The sequence below is a fragment of the Salvelinus sp. IW2-2015 genome, linkage group LG2, assembly GCF_002910315.2.
Source record: "Salvelinus sp. IW2-2015 linkage group LG2, ASM291031v2, whole genome shotgun sequence".
Classification (NCBI taxonomy): domain Eukaryota; kingdom Metazoa; phylum Chordata; class Actinopteri; order Salmoniformes; family Salmonidae; genus Salvelinus; species Salvelinus sp. IW2-2015.
In genome coordinates this window covers 17,566,256-17,584,634 of record NC_036839.1, presented here as the reverse complement: position 1 = coordinate 17,584,634, position 18,379 = coordinate 17,566,256, and the positions used below count along the sequence as shown (strand labels likewise).

The 18,379-nt window shown below is 43.7% G+C and overlaps 1 protein-coding gene across 1 annotated transcript in view; it reads right to left on the bottom strand.

Annotated features, from left to right (window-relative positions):
- The window catches only part of LOC111972823 (activating signal cointegrator 1 complex subunit 3-like), a 219,004-nt gene that overhangs the window by 163,906 nt on the left and 36,719 nt on the right, over window positions 1–18,379 (bottom strand). The window contains 3 exon segments of the mRNA XM_023999929.2: window positions 8,301–8,426; window positions 9,247–9,382; window positions 10,050–10,257. Coding sequence (XP_023855697.2) covers window positions 8,301–8,426; window positions 9,247–9,382; window positions 10,050–10,257 — 470 coding nt within the window.

Genomic DNA, 18,379 nt, shown 5'->3' with positions numbered 1-18,379 from the left:
AGATGTTTTGATCGGTAGTCCGGCTCTGGTGTGGGCCATTCAAGAGCAAATCTGTGCTTAGGGCTCATTGTTCCCTGATAAGAGGTAAGTTGAACCTTCGCCCCAGTCTCGAAGTGCTGAGCACTCTGGAGAGCGAGGTGTTTCATCAAGTATCTCTCTGCTACTTTGGCTCCTTCGATCCTGACTAGGTGCTCCGGGCTCCCTGCCGTACTGGAAAACATCCCGGCAATAGGCATATGACAGCTGAGCCACCCTAATGCTTCCCTGTAGCGGATGGTGCTTGCCATGTTTCCCTCCAGATGTAGACGCTTGCCATTAGCGCTCAAGTAAGTACTCAAGTCTTGCGTTTCATCGAACATGAGATTTGTTCTCAGTGGTCTGTAGCGTCATTTATGACTGGGCATTTTGGTAACTCTAGCAACCTGAGAGATAAGTGGCTCTAGATGAGATGTATGCTGCCACTCCCCAAGGCCTCTCCTTTCACATCAGAGATAAGGCTTTAACAAGCCTCTGTCCACCATCTGTGCTCTTTCCACCCCCCACTCTCTSTCTCATCCCCACACCTGCTTTGCAAGTCTGAGCAAACACACACACACGTGTGCACTGAGGAGGAAATCAAAACTGGATTAGGAAACGTAATCAGGACATATTAATTATGGATGGCACTCCCTGCTCTGTCTCGTGTCCTCCTGCCACAGTCCAGAACATAGGACCCATGTCCCTCACACTGAAAGGTGAGGCAGAGACACCAACAAGTGGGGGGACACTAATGGGGGAGGGTTGAACATTGAATTAGGAGATAAGACAGGAGGAGAAGGGTGGAAACCCATCTCACTTCATTTAGAAGAGTCTTCGTGCTAAATCCTAGAACTAGAACCGGGCTTACTACACCCCTCCAACTAGCCTACACTCCTCTTGGAGGTTTGAACACATGAAGGTCCAAAATCTGCATTCAGTGAGGAGAGAGACACCTAGTCAGGACATGAGGACAGAAGAGTGAGTCCACACACATGATTCCAACCATCACACGCACCACAAGTCCCTCTGACCCTCCCTCTCTATGACAACAGAGTAGACGGATAACCCTGTCCATCAGTACACAATCATGTCAATGTCTATGAAGAAGACAGGCTAAGTGTTCAATATCCACTTAGGCGAAGAAGCTGCAGGAGAATACACAACCAGGGTTTGGCAGGAAAGTCTCCCCCATTCATCACTCATGTTCCTGCCCTTTAAAAAACCCACTAGGGATAGTAAAGACCATCAGCGCAAGCACACACGCTCCTAAATCCTACCGCTCAATTCAGTGCTCCCCTTTGGGAATAACCATATGTCTTAAATGTAAGTCAAGTCTTCTTAGAATCCTTGAGGAGGAGGGTGGTCCTGATTAGCAGTTTCTATGAGGACAGGATGTGTCTGATAGGGTTGCAAAGCTGCCGGTAATTTGACAAAATTACCAGAATCTTCAGTAATTTTGGTAAATAACAGAAACGCTATGGCAATCTAATGTAACTTCGGTCATTTATACTTAAAAAAAAAARWTTGATATTTAGTATACATTTTTTATCTGTGTCATACTGTCCATGAGTTTCTAGACCATGTGGTTCAAGAGAAAATAGCCTAATTCATTTTAAAAGCATCTAATCAACAATGCCACGAGATGTCTTGTGATAGATTACATAAAATCACTGAAAGATACCAACATTCTGGTTGTTTACTGGTAAAGTTAGACATTTTCCAGTAATATACCCACCCTTTGCAACCCTAGTCCGTGTCTTCTCAAGCCTCCATGGATATTTCAGTTGATATTTCAGTACATCTATTAGTGCCTGAGTGGAGGGGTTGTTGTGTTGTTTTTCTGTCAGTACTAAGAGGAAAGCCAACCATCACACACACACCAACACACAACACACACACACACACACACACACACACACACACCACACACACACACACACACACACAACACACACACCACACACACACACACACACCACACACACACACACAAACACACACAAATTTATTCACAGAAATTAGGAGGGCTTTTACCAGCGTGACGAGAGCAGGATGCGTAGGCCACTGATTCATTCGTTAAAAGGCCCCTTAATAAATTCCCCACTTTTAATGTTTCACAGTGCTAGTAAAGGCTTGCCAGGCAGGGCAGAGCCCTGTTGCCCATTACAGCTTTCAATAAATGACAATCTACGCTACGCTGCGTGATGGTGGAGAAAGAAAGGGAAGGGGAAAAAAGCTGACAGGCTTTTGGTTCGGCCTGCCTTGCAAAGCGCTGCTCCTAATAGCACATAAAGACTTATTAGCCTCGGCGTTGTGTGCTTGGCGCTTAATAAGAGAGAGGCATATTGTTTCAGAGTAGCATGGCTTAAGTTAATGAATAGAGGAGCTCCTGCGCTAGGGGCTAATTCACATCGCTCAGCTGAACAGGCTCCATATCAATCTGGATCAGTCACACGGAGGTTTCAAACAGAACAGGAAGCAGGGAATCTAGCCTGCTGGAGCTAGTGGAGAGACAGGGAGAAGCCCAGAACAAAACAATACAAGAAAGAAAGATAGAAAAACAGATGATGGCACCTCAAAGAATTTTTTATATTTATTTAAGATGGAACTTGTAAATACATTTTGCGACGGCCAGTGCTGCAGAATGAACAAAACGGTGAAAAGGCGCTTTATTTATTAACTCTCTCTGTAAGACACAACCATAAACGTATCATGCCCTGGTGTACTGTAATTCATTGTTCCCGTGAGACAAATAGAAACAGGAAATTAATTTGAGAGAGAGAGAGAGAGAGGAAGAGATAAATCCTGTCTGTCCATCCCACTTAAAGTAGAGGAGAGCCTCAGACATTGATCACTTCCTTCATGATGAGGACCAAGGGTTCTTCCACGACTACTATCTTGTGCAAAGGGGCATGCTGTTGCATGTGAGGGCTCACATCAGACCTGGGTTCCAATAGTATTTGTCTTCTTTCAAATACTACTGAATACTATCAAATACGCTTCGAGCAAAAGACTGTGCCTACCTTGATTGGGACATGCATGCGTGTGCATATACAACTATGTTTTGCCCCTCTATTCGGGCACTTGGGCAAACCTTCCTCTCAAATASCTGGTCCCTTAGAGCACTTACTGTTTGATGTGCCAGGAGGCTCTCCAGAGGCTGGAAGATACAGTGTGAATAGCCGAGAACCAACCCGAAGAGCAAATGTATCAGGTACTGGAGTGGGTAATAGCCAAGGTAGCAGAACCCATGGCTAGGGGTGAATCCAGGGTTGGAGATGGGGGTTAAGGAAGGAGACCGGACCTGAGGTATGGGATAGGGCCGGGATGATACCAGTCTCACAATATTTTTTCCATGGCGAAAATGAAAACACAAAGCAGACCAAATTCTTTGGTCCTTTAAATACCTGCTGTGTGAAAAATGTTGTGTGCTATAGCTTGAAAAATCAATCATTGTGACTCTGGATGACAACATAATGATGTTTATTTCCAACAGTAGGGCTGTTTTCCTAAAGAAGTTTAATCCACTTAGTGTTTTGTTTCCTTGCCGCGATACTGGTATCATCCCAGCCCTAGCGTGGGAGAGCTTTTTGAAAGTGATACTCTCACTCCCAATCCCAGCCCACTTCMTGAAGTACCCTCTCTGGAATAACAGAATGGGTGTAAAAACTAAATAGCCAAAACTCCACTTAGCCCAACAGAGGAAGCTAGGGATTGATTGGAGATAGAGTGAGACGTTTCCATGGAAAGAAACACTAGAAATCTGGACATTTACACATTTAAGAATGCCTAATGAAGATAATGAGTGACAGGCAGGGAGACAAACACCTGAGCCAGCGTCACAGACGCCACAAAAATAACAACAGCAACCACACATGCATGACCAATCCTTCTCTTAATCAATTTGTCTCAGCCTGCGATCACACACACACACACACACATCAGCACACACACACACACACACACACACACACACACACACACACACACACACACACACACACCACACACACACACACACACACACAACACACACACACACACACACACACACTATGCCTGTCATCTTGATTGACAGACAGGTTAAGTGAGGTGAACAGCTACAGGAAGAGACTCTTTCAAATATGACAAAATATGTTCCAAGGTTTAAAACAATCCAGTCATCTTCAGATATGATGCCATGTTTTGGGCACATCCAGGGGAGTTAATTCCACACTTAGGATTCTACCCAAAATCTATTCAAGATTGAATGTAGTGCATTTCAGAACACACTTGACAGAGAATAAATGCCATAATAACTGTTTCTAAACATCCCACCATGATCCAATAAAGAATGACTCCAGAAATCTAGATGAAGAACCAGAAGAAAAGACAGTGATGTGATTGAACTGAAGCCAACTGACCACCTCTGCTCTCCCATCTCCCAAAAGGCTGGGTGGGGATTGGCTCACCTGTCCATCAGTCCTGTCCACTGCCTTGCTATTGGCTGAGGGAAGATTTGTAAGCCTGTCACTTAGACTGTCACTCAGCCTGTCAGTCAGGGAGGAGAAGCCATTGTGGCTCCAGACAGCTGGCTGAGCACTACAGCACTTCCATTAAGACTCAACATCACTCACTGCCAATTACGGCTCCAGAACGCACCCAGTCGCCGGAATATGGACACCAGGGAGTGAAACTGAGCACGCCCTGGCTGGCACTCACAAAGTCACACAGATACCCTTTACAGACAGACTTTACGGTATGTTGCCAGTAAAAAAAAATCAGCCAATGTATTTTAGAGCCCAATTCATATCGTCCCATTTTTACCATATTCTTGGCCGGGATAAGCCTTGTATATCTCCCGTGYAGATTCTGGCAAGTTTAGGAGAGGAAGAAGATGTGGGCCGATGTGGATGGACAATAAATCAATTGAATATCAATAAATCAATTGAATATACACCATCACAAAGAAATATATTACTATATTGTTTTATGCAGGCCCTAAAACCTTATAAGACTAATAACATGTATTTTCAAAAGAACAGAATGGCACATTTTTGTTGTCTATGTTACTGGTCTGTGYAGCCTATACAGTGCATATGGAAAGTATCAGGCCCATTGACTTTTTCCACATTTTGTTACGTTATTTGTTACCTTATTCTAAAATTGATTAAATCGTTTCCCCCCCCTCAATCAATCTACACATAATACCCCATAATGACAAAGCAAAAACAGGTATAGATATGTTTTGCAAATGTATAAAAACAGAATAAATTCATTTACATAAAGTATTCAGACCCTTTACTCAGTACTTTGTTGAAGCACCTTTGGCAGTGATTACAGCCTTGAGTCTTCTTGGGTATGACACTACAAGCCTGACACACCTGTATTTGGGGAGTTTCTCCCATTCTGCTCTGCAGATCCTCTCAAGCTCTGTCAGGTTGGATGGGGAGCGTCGCTGCACAGCTATTTTCAGGTCTCTCCAGAGATGTTCGATCGGGTTCAAGTCCGGGCTCTGGCTGGGCCACTCAAGGACATTCAGAGACTTGTCTCGAAGCCACTCCTGTGTTGTCTTGGCTGTGTGCTTAGGGTCGTTGTCCTGTTGGATGGTGAACCTTCACCCCAGACTGAGGTCCTGAGCAGGTTTTCGTCAAGGATCTCTCTGTCTTTGCTCCGTTCATCTTTCCCTCGATCCTGACTATTCTCCCAGTCCCTGAAAAACATGCCCACAGCATGATGCTGCCACAACCATGCTTCATCATAGGGATGGTGCCAGGTTTCCTCCAGATGTGGCGCTTGGCATTCAGGCCAGAGAGTTCAATCTTGGTTTCATCAGACCAGAGAATCTTGTTTCTCATGGTCAGAGTCCTTTAGCTGCCTTTTGGCAAACTCCAAGCAGGCTGTTGTGCTTTTTATTGAGGAGCGGCTTCTGTCTGGCCACTCTACCATAAAGGCCTGATTGGTGGAGTGCTGCAGAGATGGTTGTCCTCCTGGAAGGTTCTCCCATCTCCACAGAGGAACTCTAGAGCTATGTCAGAGTGACCATCGGGTTCTTGCCAAGGTCCTTCTCCCCCGGTTGCTCAGTTTGGCCGGGCAACCAGCTCTAGGAAGAGTCTTGGCGGTTCCAAACTTCTTCCATTGTAGACTGATGGAGGCCATTGTGTTCTTGGGGACCTTCAATGTTTTTGATATCCTTCCTCCGATCTGTGCCTCTACACAATCCTGTCGTCTCGGAGCTCTACGGACAATTTCTTACACATCATGGCTTGGTTTTTGCTCTGACAACTGTGGGACCTTCTATAGACAAGTGTGTGCCTTTCCAAATCATATCTCATACATTTAATTTACTACAGGTGGACTCCAATCATGTTGTAGAAACATCAAGGATGATCAATGAAAATAGGATGCACCGGAGCTCAATTTCGAGTCTCATACCAAAGGGTCTGAATATTTATGTAAATAAGATATGCGTTTTTTATTTTTAATAAATCAAATATATATATTTTTTTGCTTTGTCATTATGGGGTATTGTGTGTAGATTGATGACGAAAAAAGTTTTAGAATAAGGCAATTTTAGAATAAGGCTGTAATGTAACACAATGTGGAAAAAGACAAGGGGTCTGAATACTTTCCAAATGCACTGTATGGCTGCAGCATGCACATGAAATCAATAGGTATTTTGTTCATTAAACAGACAAGACACTTAGGCTACCCTGATTACAGTCAACACGCATATATTTTATAGTWGGCTAAGAATGTAGGTACCATTGAGAGCCTCTTGACTGGCTGTATCACTGCTTGGTATGGCAATAGCACCRCCCTCGATCGCAAGGCGCTACAGAAGGTGGTGCAGACAGCCCAGTACATCACTGGGACCGAGCTCCTTGCCATCCATGATCTCTGTATCAGGTGGTGTGAAAGGAAGGCCCGGAAAATTGTTAACGACTCCAACCACCCAAGCCATAGACTGTTCTCTCTGCTTCCGCATGGCAAACAGTCCCGGTGCATCAAGTCTGACGCCAACAGGCTCCTGAACAGCTTCAATCCCCACGCCATAATACTGCTAAATACTGTTGCTAACAAATAGCTACATGGACTATCTGAGTTGACGCTTGTATTTTATTCTAATTTTTGCTCTATGCACACTCACAGGGACCTACACACTCACACACACTGACACACATACATTTATAATGACTCTACACACACCCATAAAATCATCATATATGCTGCTGCTACTCTGTTTATCATATATCCTATTACTCCTAATACATACATTATATACAAAAGTATGTGGACACCCCTTCAAATTAGTGGCTTCGGCTATTTCAGCCACACCCGTTGCTGACAGGTGTATAAAATTGAGCACACAGCCATGCAATCTCCATAGACAAACAAGCAGGGAGAACAGTTTTACAGTTTTAAAGCTAATTTCCTGCAATTCTACACATTTTGACATGACTTATGCCATGTTAATATGATGAGTTACTAACAAAATCAACAGGGGGCCCCTGGAGGTCAGGGCCCCTGGGTAGGCCTACATTATATTCACAGTMCATGATCCTTGGTTGKCTGACTGAATTTATTGGGGGGACATTCAAGTTGTCAATGTGTTGCTGTAACTAGCAGCAAGATAACCTAATGTTTGAACTTTTGAGTTTGTGACACAATAGGTTAAATGCAGATGTGCAACCCTCAGGCTATTTATTTCTAGCCGCTATGCTGCATCAGGTGGACTACACCATGTGATAATGCTTATTGATAAATAGTAGGACTGGGACGATACCAGTATCGTGATATTTTTTCCATGGCAAAAATGAAAACAGGAAGCAGATCTAACTCTTTGGTYCTTTAAAAACCTGCTTTATGTAAAATATTATGATCTGTATCTTGGAAAATAAATCAATGTGACTGGATGACAACATAATGATGTCTGTTTCCAACATTAGGGCTGTTTTCCTAAAGAAGTTAAATCCTCTTTGCGATTTGTTTCCTTACCATGATACTAACGAGTATCGCGATACTGGTATCGCGATACTGGTCCCAGCCCAACTAAATAGCTCACCTGCCTGACAATATGAACCAATCTGTTATATTGGGGTCATTTCTGGAGGGGGAATGATATTTTATTTTTCACTTATGAGTAGAAAGTCCTTTTAAAAAGTAACCAGAACTGACCTTCTCACAGTCATCCTCCCTCCAGAATTGCAGGTCCCTCCGTGATGTGTAGTATGCTGTGTGCTTTTGACAGTGCTGTGTGCCCCCCACCTCCCAAATTCACATGTAACCATTGGGTGTCTTACCTCATCCAGTTCAGAGATGTAGATGGGTTTCTCCTCAAAGCCGATGGGCATGGGATCACTAGGAAGAATCTCCACCTCTTCATACATCTTATTATACTCTCTCTTTATCCCCTCTGGTAACATCAGCTGAACACAACACAAACACATCCCAAATATTAACAACACGCCGCATTACATAAAGTACATTTCCACCCCAATCTATTTATTACCAACTGAACTACATAATATTAAACATTTTACAATACACATAATAAAACAACAAACAGTGCCTCAACTTCGAAACAAACACGTTCAAAACATTGCAAAAGTCATGTTCAGATTTGAAAATGTATCAACTTTCCAGTGAACATCMTTTCCCCTACCCCACCTGCTCCTACTGAACTGAGGACTAAATAAACACACCCCAGGTTAGTTGATGTAAATAGTGAGTGAAAAATCAGCAAGAACAAAAGAATAGATCATAAAAACGGGATAAAAGCAGTGGCTTGTGGGTAATGTGAGGGGTGCTGGTGTGTAATAAAAGGAACAGACTGCCGTGAAGGATGGTGGGTAAACAAAGAACTGAAAAGTGTGTGTGTGCACAYGTGTGTGTACTCTATGACTTTCCTCACTATGAAAGAGAAATGAAAGTAATACAAACTAATACAAAGCAAGCTGTTCATTTTGCCCAATAATACAGGTGGGCAGGATTTGAAAATGTCTTCTAGTCTTGTTATAATCACTTGTTATTTCGATAGAACATGATGGTCTAGGGGTCAAGTGTATAGGGCATAGATTTGGTATTGGGCAGTACAGGGCTTTGTCCCAAAAGGCTCCCTATTCCCTTATCCCTACATAGTGCAGTACTTTTGACCAGAGCCCTATGGAGCCTGCTCAAAAGTAGTGGATTAAATAAGAAAAAGGGTGCCATTTGTGACGCACCTCTGGTAATCCCCACATACTGTACCTTGGCTCCCACTACGAAGGCGGAGGTCTTGGTGGCCTCGGCGTAGCAGTCATAGACGTTGGGGTAGCGGACGCGTTCGTACACCCTCTCTCTGCTCAGCAATGGAGACCGCCGTGCTGTCAGCAGGGCCTGCTCTCTGGAGAAACACAACCATTAATCAACCACAGCACAACCGTGACACAACAATAACACATCCATGAAACCCATAAAGAAATAKATATATAGTATTTCAACACCAAACATCCACATGAACAGCAGAACAGCCATAGTTACACATGCTTAATGTGTGGTTGGTTGTGATTGGGGATGGATACTAGAGTTGAGAGCTGTTAGACAGGAGAGGTGTGGAGATGTGAGGCGCTGCAGTAATACTATTCTCTGCTAACGTAACGTGGCTTACCTCTCTGCTAATCTCTTCCCTCACACTCTGCCGGATTTGGCCYGGATAAGTTTTTAATTAAACAGATCGCTGCGCCGCTTTTTTATCCGCTGAAAGTAAACTTTCAGAAAGATCCCTTCTTATTTATTTTTTTCAGAAAAAAGTGTGACCAGGAGCCGTGTTTTTTTTTCTTATAACCTGCAGCCGAGCAGTGATGAAAAATGCAGGAGGGTGTAAAGAAGCGATCACAGGGGGAGATATAGAAAAAGAAGTAAAGCAGAGAGAGAAGGGAAAACGAAAGAGAGGGAGGGAAAAAGAGGCAAAGAGAAAGAGATGGGAAGAGAGACAGAAGAGAAAGATGGGAAGAGAGAGAAGAGAAAGGGGAAGAGCTAGAGAGAGAGCGAGATTGAGTGTGGTGGTTCACCTCTGAGCTCTCATCTCCTTGGGGTCAAAGTAGAGGTCGGAAGAGGATTCGGTGTCATCCCAGCRTCTCTCCCCCCTCTTCCTCTCCCTCTTCTCCTCCCTCCGGTGCATCTTCATCATCTCTTTCTCCTTCCCCGACTGGATGGTCACCTGACAGCCGTAGGTGGGCTTGCTGCTCCCCTCTCCTCCGCCTCCTTTACGGCTACCATCTAAACACAAGAATAACAAAGACATCAGTAAAAGATTTGTGGATTCAATTTATATGTTTAAATTAATGATTAGAATATTCCACCCCGAAACTATATAATTGTATGTAATTGATTAGAATCAATGAAATACATTAATTAGAATCATCAAATTATTATTAATGATGTGTGTAGTTTTAGTCAGAATTAGGGTAAAACAATATATCTGTACAGTATGTCTCTAAAGTGTCTTAAACACAGACTGTCTGAGCAAGATTCAGTGCCGACCTTGGCTAGGGGCCACTGAGAGATTTGGGAAAAGAMWGGGAGTGCTTCTCACGGTCCCTAATCTTTGTCGGCTGGGTATTGATACAGTATGTGCGTAGGATACCTACTGTTTGTGTGCAAAAGTATGTGCGTAAGGAGCTAGTCTAAAATGAATGGTTTTGTACAACGAGGGAGCGCGCCCGTGAATAAACATTTTGACTATCATAGCTGGGGCCTCCGTCTGTTTCATTTCAACCAGTATCTTACAAATTCYGGGTCGCAGACCGAGTAGTTAATTTTTATTGGGTTTATGAACACTGAGAACATAATTCTCGTGACAATTTGGTCCTTCGAGCCGGATCTCAATACCTGCCTCTGTCGCCCCAAGGAACTGCTGAAAACCGTGCACGGGCGGATCCAGGATCCGTAAGACAAAGACCTGACCTCTCAATTGAGGGTTTATTTCAGGCCAGTGGTGAACTGGTACACGACAGAGGTGGTGACGAGATCCAACCTACATTGCTTTTCCCAGTCTACGAGACGACAGTCAGTAAATCTTTATTCACGAATTCTGGGGAATTGACGCTCGGGCTACATTCAGAAATATATTTGAGTGTTTTTGTGTAGTTTAGGTGTTGATTTTAAAATTCCCATAGGGCATTCTGACCCGGTGATCTATCTTTCGAATTTTGTGTAGAGAAAAGTTTTAAAGGCAACAAAGTATTCTATGCAAATGGTAGGTAGGAATTGGGTGTAGAGACACCTAGGCAGCAGTAGAAGGGGGTCCGTAATGACACCAGGTATCTGCAGTACCAATATAAACTAGAGAATATTGAGATCTAACTGAGACCTGATCAAGAATATATTAGAAGGTCCGTAAATGACGCAAAGTATCAGGGGCTACTACCAAACTATCTGTGGCCACTACCTATGTAAACTAACTGAAAGGAGATATACACATTAGAAAAGGACGATAGCAATTGAGTAAGGAATTAAAGAGACACACACACATAGATTGTGATAACTATAGTGATTGGATAACGGTAAAAAGSACACACCTAGATCATAGAAATACACATAGATTGTGAGAATAAGCATAGAAACTACAAGGTTTTACTAAACATGGGTAGTAAATCCTCACAGGAGTATGAATTTTATGGAAGTTTGGACGTAGAAAAGTTGGAACTAATGATAAGACAAACCGACAGAGATGGTCACAAAGAAACAGTTGGGTCATCACTGTGTAATCATCATTGTGTAATTGAGCACTTATAATATGGTAACTAAGTATGGAACAGCATGTACAGTACTATAATACACAATTTGCCACCGCCTATTGTATACCGCCTATACTATACCGCCTATATTATAGCTGTAGGTCTAGGTGAAGTCACCCCACCGTCTACTCTTCAGCTCAGCTGAAGAGTTGCTAGACTGGTCAATAGTTAATGGTGAGAGCCGAGCTGCGACACAACAGGACTGACAAGTGGCTGTGTGTGTTTTTCCAGACTGCAACAACCATATCTGTTCAGATTCTGGTAGCCACCAGGTGGAAAGGACAATTTGTAACCCCAGGACCTCAGCATTAATTCATATTGTAACACGTGTGTGTGTGTGTGTGTGTGTGTGTGTGTGTGTGTCCTTTACTTAACCCTGCATGGGTAAGGGCCCACAGGAGACCACCAGCTTGTTGTTGTTGAGCAGGGAGAGCGAGCATCACAGGAGCAAAATTAACCCTAACAGCATACAAGTACAAGTGACGTGAGTAAAATCCATAACTACTTCAACAGAGGACCTAAAATCCCAGGTTGGCCTAGACCCTTATCTTTCTAGTGTGTGTGTGTGTGTGTGTGAGTGAGAGAGTGTGTACTAGGGTTTAATATTTTCCAGAGAATTTACCAATTTTCCTTCCTGAGAAAATTGCAAGAAATTACCAGTATCCCGGTACCACTGTAAATGGAGAAATACACACATGAATCTAACGTAGCCTAGTTTTAAATGACTATTTTACCCTGGTAATCCATTGGTTTTGTTGTTTTCAGTAGTCCATAGTAGACAAATTCACTAAATATTTATCAAAACAATGAGTCTAGATTTCTAGCTTTGAATGTCCTGATCATTCCTGATGTTCCCAATTGCCCATTTGAGTAAATTCGTACAACTCCCAACATTCCCCTCTAACTGGATTGAGTGGGCGGTGTGTTGACTTGGTTTAACACATAGGTGTCAAAAGTGCTTCAAATATAAAACAGTTGAGATTATTTYGCAGAAAATAATAATGTTCCTTGAGTTGTCAGAGTTTAGCGTGACGAAAAGTAGCTAACAGCCATGCTCTGTGTTCTCTCATGTTTCGTCATTGAGCAGAGCAGCCCAAGAGGAGCTGTTGCTATATATACAGACATCCAGAGCCGCCATATGAGCAGAGCTCATGCACAGCGAGCAAGTGACAGACGGAGAGGAGCAGCTAATGGATTTAATAACGAATAAAGTTATTTCTAATTTCGGGTTTTGGGCAAAAGCAATCGGGCCTGGGTAGGGTAGGGCCTGAACATTGCAGGYATAGGTAGGGCTCAGGCAGGGCTCTATTAAACATCTCAGCAAATCATTTGAATTACACGTCCACCGGTGATTGAACATCCCAAGAGAGTCAGCTAGAACGTGCTGCTTTCTGGGAGTCACTGTCAAAGAAGAGCAGGGTGGAAGTGCAAAGTCTCGCATGGTGACGTAATTTGACTTTTTGACAGACGGGGTGTTTCGATATCTAAGATGCAACCGTATGATAAATGATGATATTTCGAGACCGTATGCATGGTGGATTGACTAGAAATACACATTAAATGGATTTAGGGTAAAATTCCCCTTTAAGGCAGCCTAGGCCTATGAAGCACTTTTGGCCAACTGCTCAAATATTATGAGGTCCAGTGACAATTACATTTGTTTTAGCCTACCTCAGAATTTTCTCGCCCTTGTACCTGGCTATCAGGGGGATTTGGGAAGGTTGTGGGTGTTTTCACTTCATTATAACCTGCTTATTGTGGTGACTGTCACAGGGAACATCAGCTTCTAAACAAACAGGCCTAGGCTAGCAGAGATTCAGCACCATGGATAGCTCAGTTAATCAACTGCCCGCAAATCTGACCAGTAGCCCACCGTGTGCCCGCTTTTGTAATCATAACGTCATGAAACAATCGTACAAATGTCGATTTCCTCAAGCGCTTTTGTGGACACAGTATCTGCCGTTTTGTGATTAGCAACCGTTTAGCAACCGTTTTTGTGATTAGCAACGTTAGTGGAGATTTGATTGTGAGATTGATATTGAGATTGTGTACCGTAACGGCGTCGAGAGGTTGCGTGTAGCCTGCACATATAGTAAGCAATTACATATAGAAGCCATGCAGCCTAAGGGATATTTTCTATTGGGGACTTTATGAGTAAATATGGTAGGCTGCTAGCGTTGACTGGAATAATGTATGAATGAAGCCAGAGAGTTGATACATCGCACGTGCATATTTTGCATTTTTGCATCTCCGCTTTTTTACCCTTCTCTTTCTCTGCATATCCTCTCACCAGTTGTGATAAGTTGAGGGATTCTTGGGGAGGGTAGGCTATGGCTGTGAGAGAAGGTTGTGAGAGAGTGTGGCACAGCGAGTGTTAAAGCCCCCAGAGACTGCCTCCCTGACTGAGCCGCAACAGTTCAATAGAAGACAGAATTGCTCTTGAAAACAGATGAGATGTGATGATTGTCCTGAGGCCTCGGCTGATTGTCTGAATGATCTTATCTTTATCTCCTCTTACGGCTCTAGCTGCTGCACCCCCCCATTACCTCTCTTCCCCTCCTCCCTCTCTTCACTCCAACATTCCCTCATTCTTGATGCGCCTATTCCTCTAGCCTAATCTATTCCCTCTCCCTCCCTTTCCAGCTCTCTCTCATCAACTCCTGCTACATCTCTCAGAACAGTGATTGCCRCCAGGACTCATGCAATTCTTTTAATTTTCAAGGTACGACTAGGGCTGGAATAATTACTGTTTAAGGTTATGGATGAAGACCCTCATGAAAAGAACCGTCATAAATGTTTAAAAAATATATAATAATATAACTTCTGTGCGTGGAAGGAACCTGAAGACGGGAGGGCGGGGCATTCGTGTGGTTGAGTCCGTTTCGGCCGTTACATGGACTCTTAACGTGATGAAACTTTGTTGCTCCTTGCTGAAACAAGCTAATTAGACTTCAGTTGCCTAGACAACGCACCCCACAATGCAGCAGCAGCAGACACAGAAAATAGAATGAATAGAACATGCTTGGAAACTCTAAACCTGGCAATGTGACTGGTAAACTCATGGGTAGCCTACACTCGCAATAGTTCAAGTTGATATTCACATAATAATTAGGAATTTCCCTCACCCACGCCCACAAATTGGGGAAAACATATATTCTTTCCATTGACCCCCAGTTTTACAGAAATAACAAAACATGCCAAAAATCAGGGCAAAAATCCCAACCTGCGGTTTGCAATGCTCCCATGTAGGGAAATAGAGCCTGTGAAAAGAGCCCTGTGGCTTCAGGCTATTTGGTGTGGGAGAGTAGGAAATGTGGGGACCCGGTGTCCTAGTACGCTACAGTTGTCTGTGTGTGTGTAATACATTTCATCCCAGGTAAGACATTTAAATTGTTTAGTGTAGTCCATTTGTAACTCCACTCACTACATGTAGCTGTATAGTCCGTTTGTTCGTGTGGTTGGTCTAGGCTAGCTTAATGTTCCTGACGGTAGCTAGCTAACACTCACTCAGGTGGCTGCTAGCACAGTCATAAAAAGGGGCATTTGGGAAGCCCTACAATATTACGATGTTCTAAGTAGTGAGAATGCTCTTTTCAATGTTGAAAAGTAATCTTCAGACATGTTGTACTTTTCTTAATTGTACACTGAACAAACACAACATGTAAAGTGTTGGTCCCATGTTTCATGAGCTGAAATAAAAGATCACAGAAATGTTCCATACGCACAAAAAGTTTATTTCACTCAAATGTTGTGAACAAATGTGTTTACATCCCTGTTAGTGAGCATTTGTCCTTTGCCAACATAATCCATCCACCTGACAGGTGTGGCTTATCAAGAAGCTGATTAAACAGCATGATCATTACACAGGTGCACCTTGTGCTGGGGGAAATAAAAGGCCACTCTAAAATGTGCAGTTTTGTCACAACACAATGCCACAGATGTCTCAAGTTTTGAGGGAGCGTGCGATTGGCATGCTGACTGCAGGAATGTCCACAAGAGCTGTTGCCAGATCATTTTCTACCATAAGCCGCCTCCAACGCCATTTTAGAGAATTTGGCAGTACATTCAACCGGCCTCACAACCGCAGACCACACGTTACCATGCCAGCCCAGGACCTCCACAACCAGCTTTTTCACCTGCAGGATCATCTGAGGCCAGCCACCCGGAGAGCTGATGAAACTGTGGGTTTGCACAACTGAAGACTCTGTCAGAAACCGTCTCAAGGAAGCTCATCTACATGCTCGTCGTCTTGACCTGACTGCAGATATGTTGTAATCAACTTCAATGGGCAAATGTCCACCGTGGATGGCTCTTCACGGATGAATCCCAGTTTCAACTGTACCGGGCAGAAGGCATGTATGGTGTCGTGTGGGCGAGCGGTTTGCTGATGTCAACGTTGTAAACAGTGTCCCATGGTGGCGGTAGTGTTATGGTATGGGCAGGCATTAGCTATGGATACCGAACACAATTGCATTTTAGGGAAAGCAATTTGAATGCACAGAGATACCGTGACGAGATCCTGAGGCCCATTGCCCTCCCATCTGTTGCCATCACCTCATGTTTTAGCATGATAATGCACGGCCCCATGTCGCAAGGATCTGTACACAATTCCTGGAAGCTGAAAATGTCCCAGTTCTTCCATGGCCTGCATACTCACCAGACGTCCCCTATTGAGCTTGTTTGGGATGCTCTGGATCGACAGTCATGTGAAATCCATAGATTAGGGCCTAATACATTCATTTCAATTGAATGATTTCCTTATATGAACTGTAACTCAGTAAAATCTTTGAAATTGTTGCATGTTATATATATTTTTTCTGAGTAGTTTTGAAATAGACTAAAACAAGCAGAAAACAAGAACATTTTGTTTGAAAAAGGTGAAGTTCTTGCTGTGAGCCAAATGGGGTAACCACAGGTTGTTTTCCCCACAGGCGGGCAGGACCATGACGTTCCATCTATCTGGATAGATCTGGATCTGGATAGACGTCTATCAGGACAGACGTTCAATCTATCTGATGTGATGAGCTGATGTGGCTTATGCAATGGACTGTATTTTTTGTAATGTCAGTTGAATCAACAAATCACAGCACACATTTGAGCACATATTTTACTTTCTGCTTTGCGCCTATGGGTACATTCACAATGGCAGCCATTCCACCCATTATGCCATCATTGACTTGAATGGGGATGCCTTTTCAATTTATTATATTTAAATTCCAGCACAAGCAGTGAGGACTGAAGGAGAGGAGAAAATATGCTTTAAAATGTTTTATATATTATGACGACCATGGTCATTTGGCCAACTACTGTTACCTAAAATTCCATTACCGTCACAGCCCTAGGTATGACGATTTCCCTCAAACATAGCCTACAGTACACAGAATCAGACATGCACAGACAAAGTAATTTACATGCAAACAAGAGGCACTACTTTCACTGGGGACGGGGGGACATGACCGACGCCCCCACCCCTCCAAGAAGGAGAGTGATGAAGTGCTGCATCAGAACTTGCAACTTGCAGATGTGTTGCTGTGCGTTTTGTTGCCAACCTTACTTTGCTACCTGACAACTTCACGGTTTTGACTTTTTAATTACCGTTTATATTTTTTGTTTTTCCCTCACAACTTTTTTTTCATTCAACTTTTTCACTCCGGACGCTTTCTCTGGACATGGTTCAACAGCACCTAGCCAAAGCTAAGTAGTAACATTAACATGATGCCTTCTAATTGCAGTCGCTGTACTCATAATATACAGGAGAACGATCGCCTTACGGCGAGGATAGCTGTGCTGCAAGCCCAGCTTCARACGCAATYRTTAGGCAWGGGTAATTTCAGTGTAGGAAAGGATGAAACAGCGTCTGTGCCACCAGTAAGTACAGATAGTAGTATAAATCCCCTCGCACRGTCCCCGCAGCCGGACAACTTTCTCATGGCTTCTGGAGGGAAATGCTGTAGGAATGCTCAACCGGTGTCGCTCATTCAGCCGACAGAAACTTTCAACCGGTTTTCCCCATTAAGCAGCGAGTCGGAGTCTGAGGCCGAGCCTTCTCTTGTCTCTACTCCTCCCGTTACGGGGTCTGAGACGCCGAAGCTTCCCACCATTAGCTCTGACAAATTGAAAACCCTAGTCATTGGCGACTCCATTACCCGCAGTATTAAACTTAAAACGAATCACCCAGCGATCATACACTGTTTACCAGGGGGCAGGGCTACCGACGTTAAGGCTAATCTGAAGATGGTGCTGGTAAACTAATATCTGGCGAGTGTAGAGAAGTATAGAGATATTGTTAGTCTATTACGTCGGCACCAACGATGTTAGGATGAAACAGTCAGAGGTCACCAAGCGCAACATAGCTTCAGCGTGTAAATCAGCTAGAAAGATGTGTCGGCCTCGAGTAATTGTCTCTGGCCCCCTCCCAGTTAGGGGGAGTGATGAGCTCTACAGCAGAGTCTCACAACGCAATCGCTGGTTGAAAACTGTTTTCTGCCCCTCCCAAAAGATAGAATTTGTAGATAATTGGCCCTCTTTCTGGGACTCACCACAAACAGGACCAAGCCTGGCCTGCAGAGGAGTGACGGACTCCATCCTAGCTGGAGGAGTGC